General features: G+C 39.8%; 3 protein-coding genes across 3 annotated transcripts; 1 reads left to right on the top strand and 2 right to left on the bottom strand.

Annotated features, from left to right (window-relative positions):
* Positions 1-2,429: 2,429 nt before the first annotated feature.
* syngr3a (synaptogyrin 3a) lies at positions 2,430-11,679 on the bottom strand. Its single transcript, XM_074695865.1, has 4 exons — positions 11,461-11,679; positions 6,858-7,092; positions 3,709-3,854; positions 2,430-3,596 (listed from the first exon to the last, which is right to left on the bottom strand). The coding sequence occupies exons 1-4, from the start codon at positions 11,560-11,562 to the stop codon at positions 3,387-3,389; spliced, it is 693 nt and encodes a 230-aa protein (XP_074551966.1). The 5' UTR covers positions 11,563-11,679; the 3' UTR covers positions 2,430-3,386.
* Positions 11,680-13,836: 2,157 nt separating this feature from the next.
* gfer (growth factor, augmenter of liver regeneration (ERV1 homolog, S. cerevisiae)) lies at positions 13,837-16,631 on the bottom strand. The gene is made up of 3 exons (XM_074695899.1): positions 16,184-16,631; positions 14,937-15,151; positions 13,837-14,820 (listed from the first exon to the last, which is right to left on the bottom strand). Exons 1-3 carry the CDS (start codon positions 16,394-16,396, stop codon positions 14,658-14,660), a joined length of 591 nt encoding a protein of 196 aa, XP_074552000.1. The 5' UTR covers positions 16,397-16,631; the 3' UTR covers positions 13,837-14,657.
* Positions 16,632-19,245: 2,614 nt separating this feature from the next.
* On the top strand, positions 19,246-22,359 carry LOC141809079 (E3 ubiquitin-protein ligase CHIP-like). Its single transcript, XM_074695900.1, has 7 exons — positions 19,246-19,422; positions 19,501-19,699; positions 19,797-19,962; positions 20,054-20,141; positions 20,259-20,315; positions 20,415-20,531; positions 20,605-22,359. The coding sequence occupies exons 1-7, from the start codon at positions 19,303-19,305 to the stop codon at positions 20,728-20,730; spliced, it is 873 nt and encodes a 290-aa protein (XP_074552001.1). The 5' UTR covers positions 19,246-19,302; the 3' UTR covers positions 20,731-22,359.
* Positions 22,360-22,985: the final 626 nt, after the last annotated feature.

The following is a 22,985-nucleotide window of genomic DNA, read 5'->3' as shown; positions in this document are numbered from 1 at the left end:
GACTGACACGCACTGAGGCTGAAAACATCACAGCAGACACAAAGATTTGTTTTGGTGAAAATGCAAAGATCTGTCAGTCGGCAAATCTCAGTTTGTGTCGTCAAGTTAAGATTGACACGACTCCTAAACAACATTTTCATGCATCATCATCATATTTGTTTTTCCTGACGCTGCAGGGCCTTCTCTGATCTGCAGAGGGCGCTGTCCGCTCATGATATGTCAGAGTATCAGGCGAAGCATCCTGTTCTCTCTGACGTGAAGCGTTGAGTTTGTTAATAAGAATAAAAAAGCTCTAACTTTATATTTCTATAGTCGGCAGGAAGTCTGCTTCAGGCTAACCGTAAAGTTTGTTACAGACGTGTGATTTCCTCCTAAAACTTTGACAACACATTTCAAGAAAATAACTTTTATGCACCACAAAAACTTTTTACACACAGTCACACATGTTCACGCAGACCCACACCTCTCACACACACACACACACACACACACACACACTGAATCACTGCTTCTCTGATGTATACGTGAACCACATCACAGACACTGCTACACACAGGAATGGTATCTACATCACGGGCCCGCAGTGACCCTTATCCACCCACCCCCACCCCCACCCTCCCTCCGTCATCAGCAGGATTCAGGATCAATAAATTAGCCCGCTACGACCCTGAACATCCCACCAACAGGTTGGTCCTCCACCTGAGACCTGGTCTGTGGCCCCTGTCTGCTCTGCGCTCACAGGAACCTGCTCATGAACGTCGTGGAGTAATAAAAAGACAGCAATAAGAACACAGGGCAGTTTGGCAGCTTCTAAAAACGTAAACGGACCTGACGTAGCAACACGTAGCCACACGCAGCCACATGGGACTGTCTCAAATAACACACGGCGTGCATTCCCTGCTAGCGTAAAGGGAGAGTACGACGTCCAGACCTCTTGGCACACGCTCACGTGAGGCCGCCGACCCTCTGAGGAGAAACCAGACTCTGGGTTAAAGACCACAAAACAACAACGTCAGAGGAGGTCTCCTTTTTTACTGAGTGGGTCTCTAAAGTCACGCACTGTGCCTTTAAAGTCACTTCTTTTTCCTGTAGTTTGAGCATCTTCAAACTTGTTTTTGTCTCTTTTGTATCTTTGTTCTTTACTTTTTCATCACACCGGCTCACTTCGTTGCTGTTTTCTGCTTTCTTTGTGGTTATTTCACTGAAAAAAAACAAAATCTAATCAAATGTTTTTGTCTTATTTCAGTAAAAGTTGTCTTGCTTCACTTAATCTGAGCCACATTTACCTGACCAGTCCAGGAAGTGTCTCATTTCAAGTTATTTACAGACTAAAATGAGGTCTGAGTTGCTGAATTTAAGTAAATTGTTGAGCAAAGTTTGTCTTGTTTCATTGGCTGATTTTTTTATTAACTTTTTTTTTTGTTTCAAATAATTTTATTATGTTTTCTAATACAGATGTGAGATGAAAGAAAAAAAAAGAAAATACCAAGGAAGCAAATGTACCTAGATAGAGAATAAAAGAGTTGATAATAATAATAATAATAATAATAATAATAATAATAATAATAATAATAATAGTATTATTATTAAAAATAAAATAAAAATAATAATAATAAGATGATTAATAACAAAAAATAAAAATATATTTCATTCTAAATTCAATTATATAATAATTAATGATGTATAGATTTATTTATTTTAAAATTTTTTAACTATTTTTTTTCTTTAACTTCAAGCAATTCAGACCTTGTTTTGTCTTTAATCAACCTGAAACAAGACATGTTTCTGGACTGGTCAGGCTAATGTGGATCATATAAAGTAACAAACAACATCTTGGATCCCACCCGCCCATCCATCATCATCATCTCCTTAAACAAACAACCAAAATACATAAATCCAAAAAGCACAAACGAAAGAAAGAAAAAAAAAATTCCAAGTGAGAAAATATAACTTAATGTAGAATAAAAGAAATAATAATTATTATTATTATAATAAAAAATATAATAATAATAATAATTATAATAATAAAAATGATGATAATAATTATTATTTAATTAACCAAAAAAATGAAAAATAAAAAAAATATTTCATATATAATTTTTTTTTTACATTTTTTATTTTTTATTTTTTTAATTTTTTTTAACTTTAAGCGATTCAGACCTCATTTTGTCTTTAATCAAATTAAAACAGGACATGTTTCTGGCCTGGTCAGGTGAATGTGGCTCATATTAAGTAACATATAACATCTTTTACTAAAAATAAGACAAAAACACTTGGTTGGATTTCAGTTTTTGCAGTTTTGAAGCTTATTTGATTCAGAGTAGGTGGCCTGAGGGGTCAGGCGGCCCCATGCTAAGCTAATTCAGTAATCCATCCACGCCTGGCACAGAAATCAAACAGATTGAAAGTTTCTCGATGTGGATTAAAGGTTTTCCTCAATGGTTAAGCTGAAACTGAGCGAAACAAGGATACAGACGCTCTGCGTTACGACGCTTTTATCTGTGAAATGTTTGGAGATGAGTCTCTACACGCAGGAAGACCGCTGATGAGAGGATGTGAAAATACGCTGACTGGTCCTTTAGGTGGCTGAGCTTTAGTGGATGAAGGTTTTCAATCAGAGTCAGATTATCTACGTTAACTCAGAAACAGCCTGAGATCTGTGAGGAGGATTCAGACACGAGCGTGTGATTTGAGACAGCGCCTGCAGAGCGTCCTGTGTGAGCGTGAAGAGCCGACCTACAGCACGGTTACACCGACCTACGGGAGATATTGCACTTGGTCACAAAACACTGTGGCTGGTGTTTTTACAGCATGTTGAAATCTACTAAATGAAGTCACTGTCTGAGACGCACGGCACAGTATGGCACTTAGTCGCTGTCTAAGTTTGGAAACATGCAGATTCAACACACATGATCACTTTAAACTGCAGCAGGGAGGAGGAGGAGGAGCGATGAGACCCGTAGCTGAAAAACACATTCCCCGTACGGTTTGGCACGAAAGGGGCTGAACACTGGAGTGACAGTAGAGATAAGATGAAGGTGCTGTGCGTGAACGCCTCCTGCTCTGTTTCTAACGCTGCTTCGTGGTTGGCTCAACCTGTGGATCCCTTCACGTCTCGTTTGTTTCTGTGTTTGAACGCAGCACGGCGGCCTCCTCCTCTACATTCCCTCCTCTCGTTTCTTCCTCGCCTGCTCTGATCTGACACCGCCAGGTGCGCTAAAGGAGGAAAAACCTGTGGTGCAGGAGAAGCTGGAATGTTACGGGAACGAGAAGAGGAAAGAAGAAGGAGAGGCCGATGGTGGCGGCTGTTTCAGATTCACACGCTAGCGGCTGCAGGTGTTACACGCAGGCGGCAGTTTCACACCACTTCCCTCTCCGCTCCATCCTCAGTAAATGGGAACCTGGTACGTCGGCGCCGAGTTGTTCTCGGTGAACGGCGGGCTCTGGTAGGTCTCTGTGGTCTCGGTGGTGCCCCCTCCTGGTGAATTGGAGGGGTACGGCTGGGTGGGCGCGCCGCCGTCCATGTGCTCAGTGGTGAACAGAGTCATGTCTGTGCCCAGCATGTACTTCTGGACGGCGCGCACTGTTAGCCCCGCCTACAGACACAGACAGAGACACAGACAGAGAGCAGAGAGTGGCTTTAAAACCTCGATCAGCTGACCAACACGCTGACATTTCATCAACCCTCCTGTTTCTCTCCTCGCCTACCCAGGTGATTATGGAGAAGAAGGAGAAGGTGATGGCCGCCCGGGCTGCGTCCGCCCCCTGGTTCAGCGGCAGGTCGTCAGGTGAGGTCCGGGACCACTGGTTGGCCAGGAAGCAGAAACTGACAAAGTAGAGGAAAGTCCAGAAACCTGCAGGGACCAGAGAGAAGAACAGAAACGATAAACTCCTTTTTTAGAGCGGAGGTAGTTTCCAGAAAGATCTGAAAACAGCGTGACCTGCAGCTCTTTGTGTCCCAACACATCAAAAACACTCTCACTTCTCCTCTGCTCTTCATCTGGGTTTCATTTCTCCAGAGAGCAGCTGTTTGAAACAAAGAAGTGAAGAAGCCTCCGAGCGTGAGGTCTGGGGAAACCCGGCTTTAAAAACTCACTCAGGCACCACGCACCAAATTATTTTATGTAAAAACGCTCTTATCGTAGAGAAGAAAAATGTCTGATTTCAAGTTATTTAAAGACTAAATGAGGTCTGAATTGCTGTAACAATTGAAAGAAAAAATCTGCCAAAGGAAGAAGAGAAATTTGCTCAAGAATCTGCTTGAAACTAGAATAACGTTTTTATTTTTTATACGAGAAACTTTTCTCTTCTTCCATTGGCAGATTTTTTTCTAACTCGTTACAGTAATTCAGACCTCATTCAGTCTTTAAAAAACTTGAAATCAGACATTTTCCTGGACTGCTCAGGTGACTGTGGCTCATATAAAGCTATGGTCTACGATTTGGAAGCTTTGTACATCTTAATAACGCCGGTTATAGCGCTGTAATGGTCCAATCTACACAATATAAAGACAAAAAAACGAAAAAAATCCATTAAGTTTATCCGCTGCTAAGCTGCATACTAGTTGACCAATCCGTCTCCTTCGCTTCGCACCGTCCTGCCCATGGTCCCACCTCGTCCTTCCCCACTACCCCTCTCACGTCAGCTAGCTGCTCAGCTACCGAAGCGTCATGGAGCCAGAGAAGACCCAAACCAGGAAGCTGTTACTGTTACCCTCCACAGGGAAGGAAAGAAAACCAAAAAGTTTGAAGGAAAAGGCTGAAGCAAGGAAGAATTATGAGCGATACAGGCGCCAACAGAGACTGAATATTGGAGAAATGTACGAGCGGAGGAAAAAGCTGCAGAGGGATTTGGGACTGAAGACTGACGCAGAGACAGCTGAGTTTCTGTTGAACAGGTAATGACTTTGTTTCCCACAGTGGGAGATGTCAGCTGAATAACTCTGGTTAGTCTGAGCCTGTACTGGCTAATGACTGAACGCTGCTGGTCGGAACGGGTCGGCTCTGTTAATAGATGTTAGCATCAGTTAGCCACACATCTTTAGCATTGCAACCTGATTTCGGCTAATTCATGGTTCTGATCGCGCCGGTCCAACTGAAAAAGCTCCCACTGTGTGTTACAGGAGGATGACTGTCTGTTTGTTACATTTTCTGTCAGAGGGGTGAGTTGTTAGGAGGAGAAGAGGGCGATACGAGCTGGGGGCGGGATCTTGGAACACAGAGGGGAGGGGTGAGTGAGGCTGGGTTTTTCAAATGTGTCTCATCAGAAAAACTGGGTTTCAGATCCTAGACCAGAGCTTTAAGTCTAAAAAGACATTTTCTACTGAAAATAAGACAAAAACACTTGGTGAAATTTCAGTTTTTGCAGCGCAGTAAGGGGAATATTAGCTTAGAGTCTCTTTAACTTTCACTTTTTAAATTAAAGGAAAATAAAGTCTGCTCCATTTTTAACCCTATTTCATTCAAGAAAAAAACACAAAAATGTCTTTTTAAATGTTGTTTGACCACAAAATTCAGAAAAGTTAATTTGCGCTGTGAAGACGACCTGATCTGGTTTTACTCAGTTTAACAAATTTCAGGTGAGACAAAGCGACCAAATATGCTCTACACTAAGGAAAACTGAAATCTGATCAAGTTTTTTTGTCTTATTTCAGTAGAAAATGTATTTTTAGACTCAATATGTCTCGCAATGTCTTTTTAGGCTAATATGAGCCACACTCACCTGACCAGACCAGAAAAATGTCTGATTTTAAGTTTGATTTTAAATTTGAACAGCAATTTTTACAGCAATTCAGACCTCATTTTGTCTTTTTATAACGTGAAATCAGACATTTTTCCTGGACTGCTCAGGTGAATGTGGCTCAGATTGAGTCTAAAACGACATTTTCTACTGAAAATCAGATAAAAACACTTGATAATATTTCAGTTTTCTGCAGTGTAGAGCATATTTGGTCGCTTTGTCTCACCTGAAATTTGTTAAACTGAGTAAAACCAGATCAGATCGTCTTCACAGCGCAAATTAACTTTTCTGAACTTTGTAGTTTCTGATCTTAGAGCTCCAACAACATAAAAATACATTTTTTGTGTTTTTATTCTTGGATGAAATGTTAAATGGTTATAAATGAATCAGACTTTATTTTCCTTTGATTTAAAAAGTAAAAGTTAAAGGGTTAAAGGAACTTTAAGCTAACATTCCCCTCACTGCACTGCAAAAACTGAAATCTTATCAAGTGTTTTTGTCTGATTTTCTGTAGAAAATGATTTTTTAGACTCAATCTGAGCCACATTCAGCTGACTCTTCCAGAAAAATGTCTGATTTCAAGTTATTTAAAGACTAAATCGGGTCTGAATTGGTTGTAAAAAGTGAAAACAATCTCGCAACGAAACAAGAAAAAAATGCTAAAAAATTAGCTTGAAATTTAGATCTGATTTTGTCTTTAAATAACTTAAAATCAGACATTTTTCTGGACCCATCAGGTGAATGGGCTCAGATTAAATGTAATAAGACCATTTTTGCTTAAAATAAGACAAAAACAATTGACAAGATTTCAGTTTTTTGCTGTGTAACAAATGTTTAAGCAGAAAGATAAAGGGTTAAATAAGAATAACCTTGATTACTGAAAACTACGGAAGCCTAAAGTGGACATGTGTCCATACTTTTTATCTGTTGTGTTGATTTTAGTTTTTTTCATCAGATGCTCAGATCAGACTTTGAAAGCAGCGGCTGATTAAAGCTGGAGAGGGGTTAGATTTCTGGATGTTTGTCCACTCTGGGCCTCCGTAGACTATCAGAAACTGTAAGACTTTAAAACTCTAATCTGGGAAGAAAACTTGTTTGTCCCTCATCAGCGTCCTCACCCGAGAAGCCGATCTCCAGCATGATGGCCTTCTTCCTGTCTTTGACGGAGCTGATGGAGGAGAACTTGTAGTCGAGGAGGAAGAAGAAGGAGCACGCCAGCAGCCCCACCAGGCCCATGAACACGCCGTAGTTGCACGCGTCTCCGTTCTGGTTGAAGACGCAGTGGAGGCGCTCGCTGCCAAAGTTGACGTAGCCTTCGTTGACGATGGAGGCGAAGACGACCAGGGAGAATATCTGTGAGAGGGATTCAGTTAATGACCCAAAGGTTTAATCAACCAATCACAGCCCAGCTGACACACGCATCACAGGAAATGGGACTGTGTCAGGAGCACCTCACTGAGCGCGCTCAGACCAAAGCATTAACCTAATTTCTTCCTTTTCTCTGTGACTGACGAGGAGGTGGATGCTTCATTCCCCCACACACAGTCCTGAGGCGGTGTGTGTGTGTGTGTGTGTGTGTGTGTAGCTCTGATATTAACCTTCCTGTTTCCTGTTTCTTGTTTCATGAATACCGCCCTTCTCTGAGTCTGATCTGCGTTGATTTCTCTGCTCCTCGACCCGCTGAACCTGGTCAGCTGACGAACACTCGGCGGCAGAATCAGGTCATGTGACACACACAAACATGGACCTACACATGGGGTGTGGGTCATATGACGGAGGAGGGACACACGGTGGGATAATGTCGGGTTCAGAGCTCAAACTAGTCACGTGTGTGTGTGTGTGTGTGTGTGTGTGTGTGTGTGTGTGTGTGTGTGTGTGTGTGTGTGGTGTGTGTGTGTGTGTGAGCAGATACACACTCAGGTGTTTTAAGTGAAACAGCAGAAGGAAGCTGCTCGTGGTGGAAATCTCTGCGTCTCCACACGTTTAGAGGAAGTTGTTGATTTCTTTGTGGCTTTGGTTCAACCTTTAAAGACTTCAGCTCCTCCGTGTTTTCATCAGAGTAATTTCTCCTAACGAAGCCAGAGAGAGGAGTGTTATCAGAAACAGAGGAGCCCCACCAAGAAAAACGTCCTGAAGTTGATTTCAAAGAGTAACTTTTTTATATATATTTTTAAAAAAAAATTTACAGTGTGGAAGTGTTTTTTATTTTGTGCTTTTTTTCCGACTTTGATCTAAAATCTCTCGATTAAAACTGCAACAACATAAGTTTGAGCTGTATTGATACTCCATGTGTCATCCTGCTCACTCACAGGCTGCAGTAATGATCGCACTTGTGCCAAATATTATTTTCACAAGGAAATCAAACCCAATTTGTCAAACTTTACTGCTGCATGGCAATAAACTGAAATCTTATTAAGTGATTTTGTCTTTTTGAAGCTAAAATTGTCTCATTATACTTGATATCAGCCACATTCAGAGAGAAATTAGCTTGAAACTAGAATAACGTCTTAATACAAGAAACTTTTCTCTTATTCAACTGACAGATTGTTTTACTTGTTTCAGTAATTCAGACCTTTTGTCTTTAAATAACTCAAAACAAGACATTCTTCTGGACTGATCAGGTGACTGTGGCTCATATTGAGTCTAAAAAGACATTTTCTCCTGAAATAAGACAAAAAACTTGATCAGATTTCAGTTTTCCTCAGTGTCGAGCATATTTGGTCGCTTTGTCTCACCTGAAATTTGTTAAACTGAGTAAAACCAGATCAGATCGTCTTCACAGCTCAAATTAACTTTTCTAAAATTTGTAGTTTCTGATCTTAGAGCTCCAACAACATAACAAAGACATTTTTTGTGTGTTTTTTTTTGGATGAGATGTTGAAGGGTTGAAAATGAAGCAGACTTTATTTTATTTTGATTTAAAAAGTAAAATTTAAAGGGTTAAAGGGACTCGAAGCTAATGTTCCCCTTACTACACTACAAATAAAATATCACCAAGTGTTTTTATCTTATTTTCAGTAGAAAATGTTTTTTTAGATTGAATATGAGCCACATTTAGCTGACTAATCCAGAAAAATGTCTGATTTCACGTTTTTAAAGACAAACAAGACAAAAGTTTCTTGTATCAAGACATTGGAAATTTTTATTCTTCCTTTGGCAGATTTTTGTTCTTGTTAAAGCAATTCAGACCACATTTTGTCTTTAAATAACTTGAAAAAACTTGAAATAATCAAACGTTTTTCCGGATTTATCAGGTAAATGTGGCTCAGATTGAGTCTAAAAAGACATTTTCTACAGAAAATCAGACAATAACACTTGATAATATTTCAGTTTTTTGCAGCGTCAAGCATATCTGGTCGCTATGTCTCAGCTAAAATATTTTAAAATGAGTAAAACCTGTTCTGACTGTCTTCCCAGCTCAAAATAACTTTTCTTAACTTTGTAGTTTCTGATCTTAGAGCTCCAACAACATAAAAAGACATTTTTTGTGTTGTTTTTTTTCTTGGATGAGTATTAAAGGGTTAAAAATGAAGCAGACTTTATTTTCCTTTGATTTAAAAAGTGAAGGTTAAAGGGTTAAAGGGACTCTAAGCTAACTTTCCCCTTACTACACTGTAGAAACTGAAATCTTATCAAGTGTTTTTGTCTGATTTTCAGTACAAAGTGATTTTTTTAGATTGAATATGAGCCACATTTAGCTGACTAATCCAGAAAAATGTCTGATTTCAAGTTATTTAAAGACAAGACAAAAGTTTCTTGTATCAAGACATTGCAAATTTTTCTCCTTTGGCAGATTTTTGTACTTGTTAAAGCAATTCAGACCACAATTTGTCTTTAAATAACTTGAAATAACTTGAAATAATCAAACGTTTTTTTCTGGATTAGTCAGATTAATGTGGCTCATATTGAGTCTAAAAAGACATTTTCTACAGAAAATCAGACAAAAACACTTGATAATATTTCAGTTTTCTGCAGCGTCAAGCACATTTGGTCACTATGTCTCACTGGAAATATGTTAAATTGAGTAATACCTGTTCAGATCGTCTTCACAGCTCAAAATTACTTTTCTAAACTTTGTGGTTTCTGATCTTAGAGCTCCAACAACATAAAAAAAAGACATTTTTTTGTGTTTTTTTCCTTGTATGAAATTTTAAAGTGTTAAAAATGAAGCAGAATTTATTTTCCTTTGATTTAAAAGGTGAAAGTTAAACTGTTAAACATACTCTAAGCTAATGTTCCCCTTACTGCACTGCAAAAACTGAAATTTCACCAAGTTTTTTCCTTTATTTTCAGCAGAAGATGTTTTTTTAGACTCAATATGAGCCACATCCACCTGACGAAAACAGAAAAATGTCTGATTTCAAGTTATTTAAAGACAAACAAGACATTATTCTGGTTTCAAGCAAAATTTTCTTCTTCCTTTGGCAGATTTTTTGTACTTTTTAAAACAATTCAGACCTCATTTTGTCTTTAAATAACTTAAAATCAGACATTTTTCTGGTCTGCTCAGGTGAATGTGGCTCAGATTGAGTCTAATAAGACATTTTTTATTGAAATAAGACAAAAACACTTGATAAGATTTCAGTTTTGCAGTCTTTATGTCTCCTTAAGGTGGTGTAAATCACAATAATCCTGCTCTTTACCTTTTTCAGGTGAGATATTTTCACCTTGATGTAATTATCTTGCAATCTCGCCATTGTTTTGAAATTGCTGTATCATGCTTTTAACATTTTATATCATATAAGATTAGATATGATAAGGATTTATTGATCTCCAGGGGGAGACATGGTTCCTAGTCGTGTCTCACTGATGGTGTTACTGTAAAATAAACAGAAGTAGCTGAAGAAAAAAAAAAGATCAGATACACTGAAATGAATGCACTGATTGTTATTGTATCATATTGATTAGTATTAAACCGTGGAGTCATATTTCAGGCTGTTTTTATTTCTCCTCCTCTCTCTCTGAAGCTCAGATCCTTCCTGTAATAATCCCTGATTCCTCCTCTGTGTGTCTCAGATCCTGCATCGGCGCAGGGACCTTCTGCGAGTCACCCAGAGGTGATGCGTTACATCAAACGTCAGGACACGACGCGTTTCCGTGGCCCCGGCCCGCGTGCGTAACGACGATCACGGACCATCACAGGTGGGATGACGGACGGTGACCGTAAAACCAGCGAAATGATTGGCTGGAAATCAAATGTGTGGTAGGAGAGAAGACGGTGAGAACATGAAGGAGATGTGAGGGTGAAGTGAAAACAGCTGATGAGGAAAACACGGATGAGGAGCTGCTGAGTGAAACGCGATGATCTGATCTGATCTGACTCAATCCCCGTCCGTTCAGCCAACACCTGAGCTCATCCCTGAGATTAATAACCCCCAAACACAGCAGCTCGGTGTCTGCCTCGGTAAAACCCTCTGCTGTGAGCTCAGCTTCATGGTCAGGGTGTCAGACAGCCACCAGGCCCTGGTTACACCCTGTGCGCTCCGCTCCTACATGAATCCAGCAGGTACCGTCCATCCCACACACCCAGCCGAACAGTTCGCCCTTCGCGGGGTCTGTGGAGGGTATTTTCGCAGAGAGAGCCCGTGACGGGGCCCGCGCAGCGACGACAACACAGAGGACCCCCCTACACACACACACACACACACACACACACACACACACACACACACACACACACACACGCAGGCAAACAGCAGTACGGTAAAAACCCGCTCTCACCCAGGACAGCACTCTGAGGATGGTGGTCGGCTGTTTGGCGAAGGCGATCGGGTCGATGGTGGACCCGGTTCGGCCCGCTCCGAACGATCCCACTCCGTCCATCTTCTCTGTGTGTGTCTCTCTCCGTGTGTGTGTGTGTGTGCGCTCCTCGCGGCTCCACGCTCCCGGCTCCACGGCAGGATGATGCGCTGCTGCTCTCCGCTGTAGGGACGGGTCCTGCGCGCGCACTGAGGCGCGCGAGCACGGGGAGAGGACGCGCGGCGTGCGCGCGCCACAGAATATGACGGGTTAAACCAGAGGTCCGCAACCTTTACCTTCACAGGAGCCATTTACCCCCAGATCACCGGGATTAAAGTCATTCATGAGCAACAAAATCTACTTTACCTTCACAAAAATGAGAAAAAAAGTGAAAACAATTCTTTACATATTCAAAATCCAGTGAATTATAATCTAAACAAGAAGATTTTTTAAAATGTATAGGATTGTACATGTGATGTCTTGGTTTTCAATTAAAAAAGGCAAAAATCTGAATTAAAAAAAAAAACAAAAACAAAATTAAGCTTCAAAGAAAAAATGACAAAAATATTCTTAAGAATTTTGGACTTTTTAAAAATTTGCAAAAGTATAAAGTAAAAAAAATAAATCATTAATTTGCATAAAAAAAACCCAAATTGCTAAAATTCATAAACATGGAAATTTAATAAATTGGAAAAAAAAATCAAATAATAATTAATGTAATTTGCATTTCAAAATAGCCAAAATTTGAAAACATGGAAATTCAATGAATTAAAAAAATTCAAACAATAATAAAAAATAATTTGAATTAAAAGAAAAAAATTGCAAAATAGCCAAAATCTAAAAAAATGGAATTTTAATAAATTGGAAACAATTCAAATAATATTAAAAGTAATTTGCATTTCAAAATAGCCAAAATTTGAAAACATAGAAATTTAATGAATTGAAAAAAAAATCAAATAATAATAAAAATAATTTGTATTTAAAAAGAAAATTGCAGAAATTTTAAAACATGGGAATTTAATAAATTGAAAAGAAAATCAAATAATAATAAATGTAATTTGCATAAAAAAATCGCCAAAATTTGAAAACATGGAAATTTAATGAATTGAAAAAAATTCAAATAATAATAAAAAATAATTTTTATTTCAAAATAATAACGATAATTTGAATTTTAAAAAATGTAAGAAAAATAAAAATAAAAAAATAAAATTTGCTATGATTTCAGAGTTTTCTTTGTAGATGTAGTTTTCTTCCCAGGGCTGTAAAACTTGAGGTTAGCCGCAGGTGCATGGAAAGTTGGTGGGCTGTTGATGTTGTAGGAGGTGAAGTAGAGCGGTGGCAGGCTTTATTGACAGATGGGATGAAGATTTAGTTCAACTAAATGTTAACGCAGGATTTTATTTAGTGTCAGTGTCTTTAATCATCAATACCCTCTGGAAGAAAAATAACTATTCTTTATTTCAATCATATTTTTAAAGCTACAAGGAGCCACTAGAGATAACTCACACCCACAAAGATATTTTGAAGACTGTCAGACCATAAATAACAGGAAGCAGTGATAATATGAGACAAAAACTTGAAATAAAACAAAATTACTGAACAATAATGGAGGATAACAACTATAAGAGATCCATCCAGTAACTCTTGTTTTAGATGAAATGTGTTAAAATGAGATTTTAATTTGAAAGTTGTCTGAATGTTGACTCATGATTTAAAAACAAAGTGAACAAAAGCTTAAACTTAGACTCCATCTAAATAAGTTGATTTGTCCTGAGCTAAACCGTTTACCCCACATTCACAAACATTGCTCCGTTATTAAAATATGGCATAAAGCAAAGTCTCATGATGACTTCCTGTGCCAAATACCTCAACTCAGTGTAGTCACAAGTGACGTGTCATGAGATTTTGATAAACTACTGCAGCTTGAACAGCGAGCTGCTTACTGAACGCTGAAGTGGTTCAATCAAACGATGAGCGGCACAAGTTGATTTATAATCAAAAGCTTTCAGTGTTTCCTCAATTTAATCCAATGGGATTCTTTAAATAGTACAAATAATCAGAAGAAGTTTATCATCAATCTGTGGGATGCTCAGTAGGTCAAAGTTCAATACTCAAGAGGTCAGCTGTTAAAAAACATGAAAGAACTGAGCACAGCATAAATACAGTCTCTCAAATGGTGCTACTACGACCCCTACAGGCTGCTGTGGAGAACTACACGACGCAGGAACAAATGCTCACATGAAGAGGAATCTGTTCTGAATGATGGACAAAAAGCAGACTTATCTACCTCATAATGTTATCAGAAATATTTACGATCATGATCAACATGCTTCACTTTTTATTCAGTGTTTTTAACGATTATTATCATTAATCTCATGATAAAGCTGCTCTCTGTCAGCTGGGAAACTTTGACCGTTGTATAAATGTGACTGAAAAAAATAGATTTTAACCCTAATGGGTTTCTCCTTATTAGATTAAAGCAGAAAAAGACACCAGTAGAGGGCAGCGTTGAGCTTCTTCAGCATTTACACATTTAACTGTGACGTTAATGAAAAATAAATAACAGTGAAGACTGCCCTCTTTTCTCTCATGGTAACACTTATTGTGTTTGTAGATTCCTAGAAGCTTAAATCAACAAAATGTTTTTGTTTTTTTAAATAATCTGCTCAACTTCAATCATCAATCGATTCAACCTACGATCCCAAAAATGTATATTAAATTATTCCAGTGCTGACAGAAATTCTCCAACCCCCCAAATAAAAAACAAAAACCCAGAAAACGAAGTGCTTTAAGTCAAAATCATCACATAGTCAAACTAATATATATTTATCGTAAGGTTATTCTAAAAAATATGGAAATATGTAACAACACAAACACAAAACAACCAGAAAGTCATAGATTTCACACAGTATATTAAATTAATATTAAAGCTTGTGTAGTTAAAGGAGTTTAAACCTGAGGACAAAAGAAGGTTGTTAAGTTGTTTTGTTTTTTCAATTTAATCATCATATCATCAGATTTTTTTATATCAATTATCAAAAAACATTCAAACTGAAGCACGTCCAGATTCTCCAGTCACAGTTTACACACAACAGATATCTGAGCTCCACTTTGTCTGACAGGAGGATGATCTTTTTCTCCTCAGCTCTCAGCTCAGTCCTCACATCTCTCAGCTTCGTTCAGTCACAGGAGCCGTCTCTCCATCCGTCCTTCCACCTCTCGTCCACACGGGAGCAGTCAAACTCAGGCTTTCCCAGCCGCACGTTGACGTCATTGTGGATGCGGCAGAACCACTGAGAAAGGGAATGTCGACTCCTGGTGTCTGGTTGATTCGTTTTTAATCTGTAGAGAGAGACAAAAGCTTTATGAATCACCTGCTTTGTGTTTTTAGCAGCTGGTGAAGCTCTTACTTTGGCAAACACGAAAGATTAAAAAAAGGTGTCGTCTGGAGGAAGCACCTGCTCCTGAGGTCTTCTGCACATTCTTCACAGGGGAAGAACTTAGAGAAAAGGTTGATGAACTGCCCCATCTCCTGCTGCTGTGTGGCTGACGGCTGGTCAGGGTAATAAGCCGCCATGGTGTGCAGGAAGGACCAGGTGTTACGTCCTAACTCTTCCCTGTCCAGCGGACACTGAGGCTCCTGTTGTGGCTCTGTCTCTGCAGCTGTGGCCGCCTTTAGGTTTAGACAGAAAAGAAGTATGAAGTTCATAATTAAACATTCACAGAGATGACAGTGTGCAGAAATATGGGAATCTGATTTGTGGCTCCTCAAAAAATAACTTTAAATCCATTACACTTAAAAGATTAATGTACAACAGTAAAAGCTTTGAAATAGAGCTAGGGCTGCAGCTATTGAATATTTTAGTATTCAAGTATTCTACTGAAAATCCCATCGATTAATCGATTAATCAGATAAAATACATTTTTGTTTAGTTAAAGAGCAGTTATTTTTCAAATGCAATTTTCTGATACTGCATGTAAGTAAGAGCACTTGCTTTGGTCGCTCCAAAATTTGTAAACACACTTTGACACATTTTTTGTGTCTTGTACATCTCATCAGATGTTGCAGACCCAAATATCACCCGTTTGGTAGAATGACCCATCAGTCTCCAAACTCCAGAAAAGAAGCTAGCTTTGATGCTAGTTGCTATTTTGTATAAGAGGTAGCTTGAGGGGTCTGAAAACTCTCTGAATATGGCCTCAGCTCTATTTGAAATACCACTCTTTGATCTTTTTAAAATTAAACGATTCCTCAAGGCAGAGAAAATTACTCGAGTATTTTTTGTAATCGATTACCTCGAATCATTCGAGGAATCGTTTCAGCTCTAAATAGAATCTAACTACCAAAGCCAGTACAACAACCTAACTGACCATGGAAATTTGCCAAGTCAGATATTGTCTTGCACACTTATTACATCATGTTTATCTCATTTGAAATAGACAAAATCCAAGGATATATTTCTATCTTTTTAGAACAAGGTTTGTCTAAACTTAGTTGGATAAGTTAGACGCGCCATATTATTTGATTATTAATCAACAGACTGAAGAGAATCATGAAAGTTAAAGTCTCAGTGTTGTTGTATTAAATTAATAACATGTAATAAATCTTGTTTTTACTCGGACCTAACCGCCCTGGTATGAACACAGACCATATCCCTGTCAACCCGATCTACAGCCTGTAAGCAGAGCCTTGACCTCATGTCACCTGTGCAGCAGCTGTCGTCTGTTTCTTCTGGACCTTCATCCAGGACTTGAAGTCGGTGCAGGCCCTGCAGGGCTTCTTCTTCACCTCCCCGGGCTGCTCCGGCTCTTTGACGGGCCCGTCCTCAGGTGTTCTCCCGGTAACCGGGAACGGGAAACCTTCAAACCCAGGCGGACTGGAGGCTGGTGAACCTCTGGGTCCGGTGGGCGCAGCCATGTTCGTGGTTATGAAATAACTTTTCCCGGGTCGCGGAGGATAATCCGCACACGGAGGGAGCTTCCTGTTTCTGAAAGGCAGCGGGTGTCTCTACCGGAGGACATTATCACCTGTTAGAGTTTAACATGTGAACAACTCGACCTAAAGGACGGAGTCATGATTACACAGCACACTTCCCGATCCAGATCATGACACACGGACAGATTAGTCTAACGGCATATTTCCTTGTTGCCGCCGGACCTTTCAAAGGGACGGAACGTCTTCCGGTTGATGATGTCACTTTTTGTTTACCTTCCTGCAGCAGTCTGAAGCGTCCATTGGAGGGTGAGTTTCTCTTCTTTTCTCATTCATACCAGTTTTTATTCATTAATATTCCTCCTGTTAATATAAACAGACAGTTAATCGGTTTATTTAGTTCAGTCAGTCGACGGTTTGTTCGGACAGTGAGGAAACAGGCGCTGGTTCCGCTCTGGCCCTCAGCTCACGGAGCAGCGGCAGGTAACGGCTGTAGGTCCCTGCTCCCCCAACCTGTTGTTACCTGTAACCAGGGGCGTATTTAGTGGTTTGGGGGCCCAAGGCAAACCCAGTCCATGGGGCCCTCCATGTCCTTGTAACTCCTCTTCCTCAGAGCTAGACTGGCCTTCCCTGGGTCCACTGTCTCTTTCCCAGAATCAAGGCATGAGACAGTGCTAATCTTGTTCATGCTAACTTAACACAACTAAATGCATTTCCTCAAGTTCTGTACTTTAGTTTGATTTAGAAAAAAGTGAATCCATCATTTAGTCCACTTTGTCCTGGATTTGAAATCTTTTATGGTCCATTGAAGCTTATTTGTCCCACAGTGGGGAATTTACAGAGTAACAGGAACAAACAAGAAAGGATGAAGTGAAAAACATTACAATAGGTAAATATTGAAAAAAATAATTTAGTAAAGAAAAAAATATGTTAATATCAAGCACAACATCAAACTGGAAAAAAATCTACTGAAAGAGGTGATATTTACAGTTACCATACTTTTTGGTCCTATTATTTTAAAGTGAATGTATTTTTATTTGACCCCCTGTCCAGTGAGTTATGTTTCCAAAAAAGAGATTTATACAATAATGTTTATCACCAACTCCAAAAGTTTGATTTAGAGAAAATGATCCTGTTTCCTGGGCTAGATAAAGTCCTTAAAATCCTAAAAGTCTGACATGTTTATCTCAGATCTCAGAGCAACATTGGTTTTATTTCACACTTGGTTGAAAATAAGAAAAAAATGGTAAAAAGTGTTTTTCCCACTTTCTTCCTGAATCAAATGTTCAGATGTGTTGTAACATGGAATAGCCCATTGAATAAGAAGGGAGGGGGAGGAGCCAAAACCATCATTACAGATTAAGCCTTTGATGGATTTTGAAGCATGTGAAGTAAGATTTAGAAAAAAGAAATGCTTTCAATTGAAGACAACTTCATAAATCAGTTTTTAAGAGATGCTTTGGGGGCCCCTGGGAATCTTGGGGCCCCAGGCAACTGTCTGTGTTTGCCTAATTGTAGCTACGCCCCTGCCTGTTACTAATTGAGTTTATTCATGAAGTTAAGACTGATAATTTATCATAGGTATGTTTTTTACAAGAATGTAAAAAAAAAATGTTGAAACCAGAAAATTTGTAGTTAAAAAGATTACCTCGGTGTTTTTTGTCTCCAGAGACCTGAACTCAGGCCATACATTTTCTCATCTTTTTGTCTTATCTATACAATAATTCTTATTGTTCTTATCTTTCTTAATACTTCTATATCTTTGTTAAATTGATGGGTTCTTGTGTTGCCTCCTCTTTGTCCTCGTCTCCCGACTTTTCTGCATTCAGACTATTATCCTTGCCAGATTTTTTAAGCACTTATAATCTATAAATAAAGTTATTTATCTTGTCTTGACACTAGGGCTGAACAACAGGGACAAAGTTTCACATCTTGATTTCAATGCCAGATATCCCAATATTTATATGTTACAATATGACTCTGGGATTTTGGGTAAACTAAGCATTTTTTAGAAAAATATAAATAATACTAAAAGGATGTGGAAAGTGCAGTGGTATTTATTGGAACTCATTCTGTTGTCCGTATTAACAAGTCACCAATAACCAGGCAGTAAAAATCTACACTTTTGATATAATTGATTTTGTAATATTAATATCTTGAATGTTCATAGATCATAGATACAGTGTTTATTTCTCTCTCAGCCCTGAACTTTCATCACTTGAAGATCTGGACAGCCACCCACCAGGTGTTTGCTTCTGCTGCTCTGCAGCAACAATAAACTGATGATTAACAAATATTTTTCATGTTTCTGCAACAATTAATCCACCAGGATGTGCAAGCCCTTTAATCAGAAATATATATTTAACGCTAAAATGTAATAAGTGTTTACCATAGATTTCCTAATGTACGGTTTTTCCAAGAAATTTGAAAAATAGGAAGAAGCATTTTTATTCTTTATTGCCAAATTTCAGTTATTTATTTTAAATCTTGGACAGAAAAACTTTGTTATTCTGAAATTCCTGTTTTCTGGCTTTGAAAAGGGAGCTCACTGAGAAGGAAAGAGTTGCAGATAAAGCACTTCATGATGCTGGATGGTTTTCTTATGTTGTTACAGGTGGTTTAATACATTTGTTTAGCTCCTATGTGGATGTAATCCTGTAAACCTTTTCATGTGTCTGATGTTAATCCTCAGATATCGGCCCAGCCTCTGATATTTCCAGTAAATATTTGATTACATTACTGCTCTAACTGTTCTCATTAAGCTCTGAGATTGAATCAGCAGAATCTGTTTTTGATCTCCGTGCCTCTGTCTGTGCTCTGACGGGAGCAGCAGGATTGGGAAGCGAAGCGAGGAGGCAGCTGCCAGTGGAGCAGCGAGCCTGGTGAACAAAATGTCAGACAGCCCAGAGAAAAGCGTGTCGGCGTCGGCTCAGGAGCTGAAGGAACAAGGAAACCGCCTCTTCCTGAGCCGCAAGTACCTGGAGGCCGCAGCCTGCTACAGCCAAGCCATCGTAAGGACGGAGCGTCTGTTTACAGTCAGTGATGTGCACGTTGTTTCTTCCACACGCTGATCGTCTCCCCTCCTTCAGACCCACAGCCCCTCCGTCCCGGCGTACTACACCAACAGAGCGCTGTGCTACGTGAAGCTGCAGCAGTACGACAAAGCTCTGGCAGACTGCAGACACGCCCTGGAGCTGGACAGTCAGTCGGTCAAAGCTCACTTCTTCATGGGCCAGTGTCACCTGGAGATGGAGAACTACGACGAAGCCATCGGTAACTTACAGAGAGGTACGTGAGAGCTCACTGAGGTTGATGGTTTGTTTCCATCCTGAACAAAGCTTTACCTCCAAACTGAACGTAAAAAGTCTCTGTTGGTTTTTTTAAGCTTATAACTTGGCGAAGGAGCAGCGGCTGAACTTTGGCGACGACATCCCCAGCGCTCTGCGGATAGCGAAGAAGAAACGCTGGAACAACCTGGAGGACAAAAGGATCAACCAGGAGAGCGAGCTCCACGCCTACCTCAGCAGACTCATCCTGGCTGAGAAAAAGAGGCAGGGCCAAGTGTTCAGGCTGAGACAGTTTGACTCTGAGTTACTGCTCCGTTTGTTTCCCCTGAGGTGAAATCTGTGCTGTGTTTGTCAGGGAGCTGGAAGGCTGCAGGCAGAAACACGAGGACAAATCAGAGGACGGCAGAATTCAGCGCGATGTGAAGGAGATCCACACGAAGCACGTGGGTTGTTTTTTATTTATTAAGATCTAAGTCTGTTGAAAAAACTCCCAAAACGCCCTGACGCTTGGCTCCAAGAGAGAAACGATCATTTTTGACCTGGTGTGTGTTTCTGTGCAGGACAAGTTTCTGTCGGACATGGAGGAGCTGTTCTGTCAGGTCGACGAGAAGAGGAAGGTCAGAGTGACGACCCATCTGAAAAATCCATTTCAGTGTGAGCTCACTGAACTCGTCGTCTCATTGGTTCAGATCTTTCTTCTTCTTCTGTGTTGGTAGAAGCGTGAGATCCCAGACTTCCTGTGTGGGAAGATCAGCTTTGAGTTGATGAGGGAGCCCTGCATCACTCCGAGCGGCGTCACCTACGACAGGAAGGACATCGAGGAGCACCTACAGGTGAGAGACGTGCTAAGGAGACGGGTGGATGTTCAGTCAGGGTCAAACCCAGGTGTCTGCTGTCCTGTTGCAGAGAGTTGGCCACTTTGACCCGGTGACGCGGACCCCTCTGACCCAGGACCAGCTCATCCCAAACCTGGCCATGAAGGAGGTCATCGATGCTTTCATCATGGAGAACGGATGGGTGGAGGACTACTGACGGAGGAGAGGAGGAGAGGAAGGAAGGGAGGTTACCTTCTCAAATCCCAGAAACTGCGTGGAGCTGTGGCCGTCTGTGGTGTTAGCTTAACGTGATGTCATGATGGTGCGTCCCGTTTCTCCTTTTCTTTACACTCTGATCCCTCCTGGACTCACACACTCTGCACGCCACACACATAAAGTCTGTGAGGGTTCATGGCCCAGGCTGCGCTGTGGGGACGGGGTTTGGTCACATGTTCAGTCACATGTCGCTCGGTCTCTTAGAGATGCTGTTCTTTAGTGTTTAGTTAAAAACTGCTGCGAATCAACGTCTAAAAACACTCTGAAAGTTTGAATGTTTGTGTCTCTGAGAGGCTCTGAATCAAACCACAGCAGGAGAACGAAAAAATTAAACAAAAAAAACATATTTCTAATCCACCAAATCGAAGATAATTATCAATAAGGAGCAAATAAAACAAAATACTGTGATCTGGATCTCACTCGAAGTTGCTGTGTGTAAAATCTGCATCATGAAAATTTCCTTAAGTTTGGAAAAACAAGTATTTTTTTAACTGATTCACAACCAGTGACACTTAAAACTGTCTGACAAAGAAGCACTTTAAATCTAAAGTTAGTTTTATTAAAGTATTTGTATGAAAGTTTTGAGAAAACTTAAAGCTCCTGTGAGAAACATTCAGTTTATGAACGTTTCAGCGCCCCCCTGTGGACAGTGTTTCACCCCCTTTCTCCTTATCTTAACCTGCTGTTTTAAACAGTTTTTGCAGATCGTAAAGAGAAACAGTGTTAAACTCAAACCAGCTCTTCGCTGATTTTCAGTGTATGAAAGAAAGAGGAAAAGTATTCAAACCAGTTCAATAAATCGTCTCTTCTTTTTTTTTAATGTAAAAATGTAAACATGAAAGACTTCAGCTTCACATCAAGGTCCACTTTCAGAGTTTTATTTTGACAGGATTTTATAAAATTAGACCAGTGAGACCAACTGACGCAGTTTTATTTTGGTAAGGTATTTGAAAAACAATCTGTACAAACCCGTCCGACAGCCGTATTGACTGAATCATCATCTGCAGACGGACGATTTCCCCTGAACGTCTCCATTTCCTCTTCCTGTCGGTGAATGTAGTGACCTGTACTCGGCTCTTGTGGAGAACAAACTGCTGCAGGCTCCAGGTCGTGATTCAGAGCTGCTGGAGCTGCTCTTTATTCAGCGTTTAATGAGGGTGTGTGTGTTGTGTTTGCTGGCAAACCAAAAAATTGGAAATTGTGGCGCTGCAGCCAAAAGAAAGAAGGATCACTCAAATCATTTACTCTGAAACGACTGGTCCTGGATGATGCTTCTTTGTGCAGAAACTAAATGTAAATGATTGTTTTGTGGAGTTTCTTTGGTAAAGTTTTGTACCTTTGTTAAAAATCTGCAGGTGTGGACTCGGTGCTTCAGTTTGTACAATCCAGCTTTGACTCAATCACGTGAGTTTCTGATTTTCTGCATGTTGTCCTGACTGTAACCAGAGCTAAAGGGAACAGATTCACTTCATTTCTGTATCTTTGAGTAAGATTTCAAACAGGAGTGATCAAACCTGCTGAACTGTAAAATAGAACAAAAAGATGTGATGAAGAAAATAAATGTTCCATGTTTCCTTGGTCTCAGCTGTGTCTCCTTGTTTCCTTTCCTTCCCCTTGTTCACAGACGTTTGAATAACGTTTGTTTGGTCATTAAGGTGCTTTTCCTGCAGACTGCAGCATCCCAACCATGAGCGTTCAGAGTTTATTTAAACATTCATGTGTGGTTATGGTACAGACACAATCTCTCAACATTTTTTTAACCAAAAAAAACAAAACAAGCAAAGGCTGACCCCTTAGCTTTTGATTAAGAAATTTGACCAAAAATAAAATAATGAAAAAACAGGACACTGTTAAGGCTCTGATAAACACAACCTAGGGGTTAATAAGCCCTTGGCGTACACCTTTTACTGTTTTTCTTAAGATTCTAGTGATCTTGCTAAAAACCAAAGGCTAACCCCTTAGGTTTTTGATGAAAAATTGACCAAAAATAAAATGTTGAAAAAAACACATCTGGGAGACTCCAAGGGGTCTTATAAAAACACCCGAAGGTTTAATGTGCCCTCAGGGTACACCTTTTCAGTGTTTTTCAACAATCTTGTGATTTCACAAAAACCAAAGGCTAACCCCTTAGGTTTTTGACAAAAATTTGACCAAAATTTAATTTTGATGAAACAAATTCAGGAAAATCCTAAGGCT

The sequence above is a fragment of the Halichoeres trimaculatus genome, unplaced genomic scaffold (assembly GCF_033239565.1).
Source record: "Halichoeres trimaculatus isolate MK-OKI-2021-1 unplaced genomic scaffold, fHalTri1.1 fHalTri1_scaffold_20, whole genome shotgun sequence".
Classification (NCBI taxonomy): domain Eukaryota; kingdom Metazoa; phylum Chordata; class Actinopteri; order Labriformes; family Labridae; genus Halichoeres; species Halichoeres trimaculatus.
This window is presented reverse-complemented; position numbering and strand designations above follow the sequence as displayed.

Bases quoted from the DNA above. Each gene is read 5' to 3' on its own strand.
- syngr3a (XM_074695865.1), bottom strand. From the start codon at position 11,562: ATGGACGGAGTGGGATCGTTCGGAGCGGGCCGAACCGGGTCCACCATC. The intron at 7,093-11,460 runs GTGAGAGCGGGT...TCCCTCTCACAG, and splicing joins TCCTCAGAGTGCTGTCCTGG to ATATTCTCCCTGGTCGTCTT. The intron at 3,597-3,708 runs GTAGGCGAGGAG...CTGTGTCTGTAG, and splicing joins TCTTCTCCATAATCACCTGG to GCGGGGCTAACAGTGCGCGC.
- gfer (XM_074695899.1), bottom strand. From the start codon at position 16,396: ATGGCTGCGCCCACCGGACCCAGAGGTTCACCAGCCTCCAGTCCGCCT. The intron at 15,152-16,183 runs GTGACATGAGGT...CTAAACCTAAAG, and splicing joins AGACGACAGCTGCTGCACAG to GCGGCCACAGCTGCAGAGAC. The intron at 14,821-14,936 runs GTGCTTCCTCCA...CTCTCTCTACAG, and splicing joins GCAGAAGACCTCAGGAGCAG to ATTAAAAACGAATCAACCAG.
- LOC141809079 (XM_074695900.1), top strand. From the start codon at position 19,303: ATGTCAGACAGCCCAGAGAAAAGCGTGTCGGCGTCGGCTCAGGAGCTG. The intron at 19,700-19,796 runs GTACGTGAGAGC...GGTTTTTTTAAG, and splicing joins CATCGGTAACTTACAGAGAG to CTTATAACTTGGCGAAGGAG. The intron at 20,316-20,414 runs GTCAGAGTGACG...CTGTGTTGGTAG, and splicing joins AGGTCGACGAGAAGAGGAAG to AAGCGTGAGATCCCAGACTT.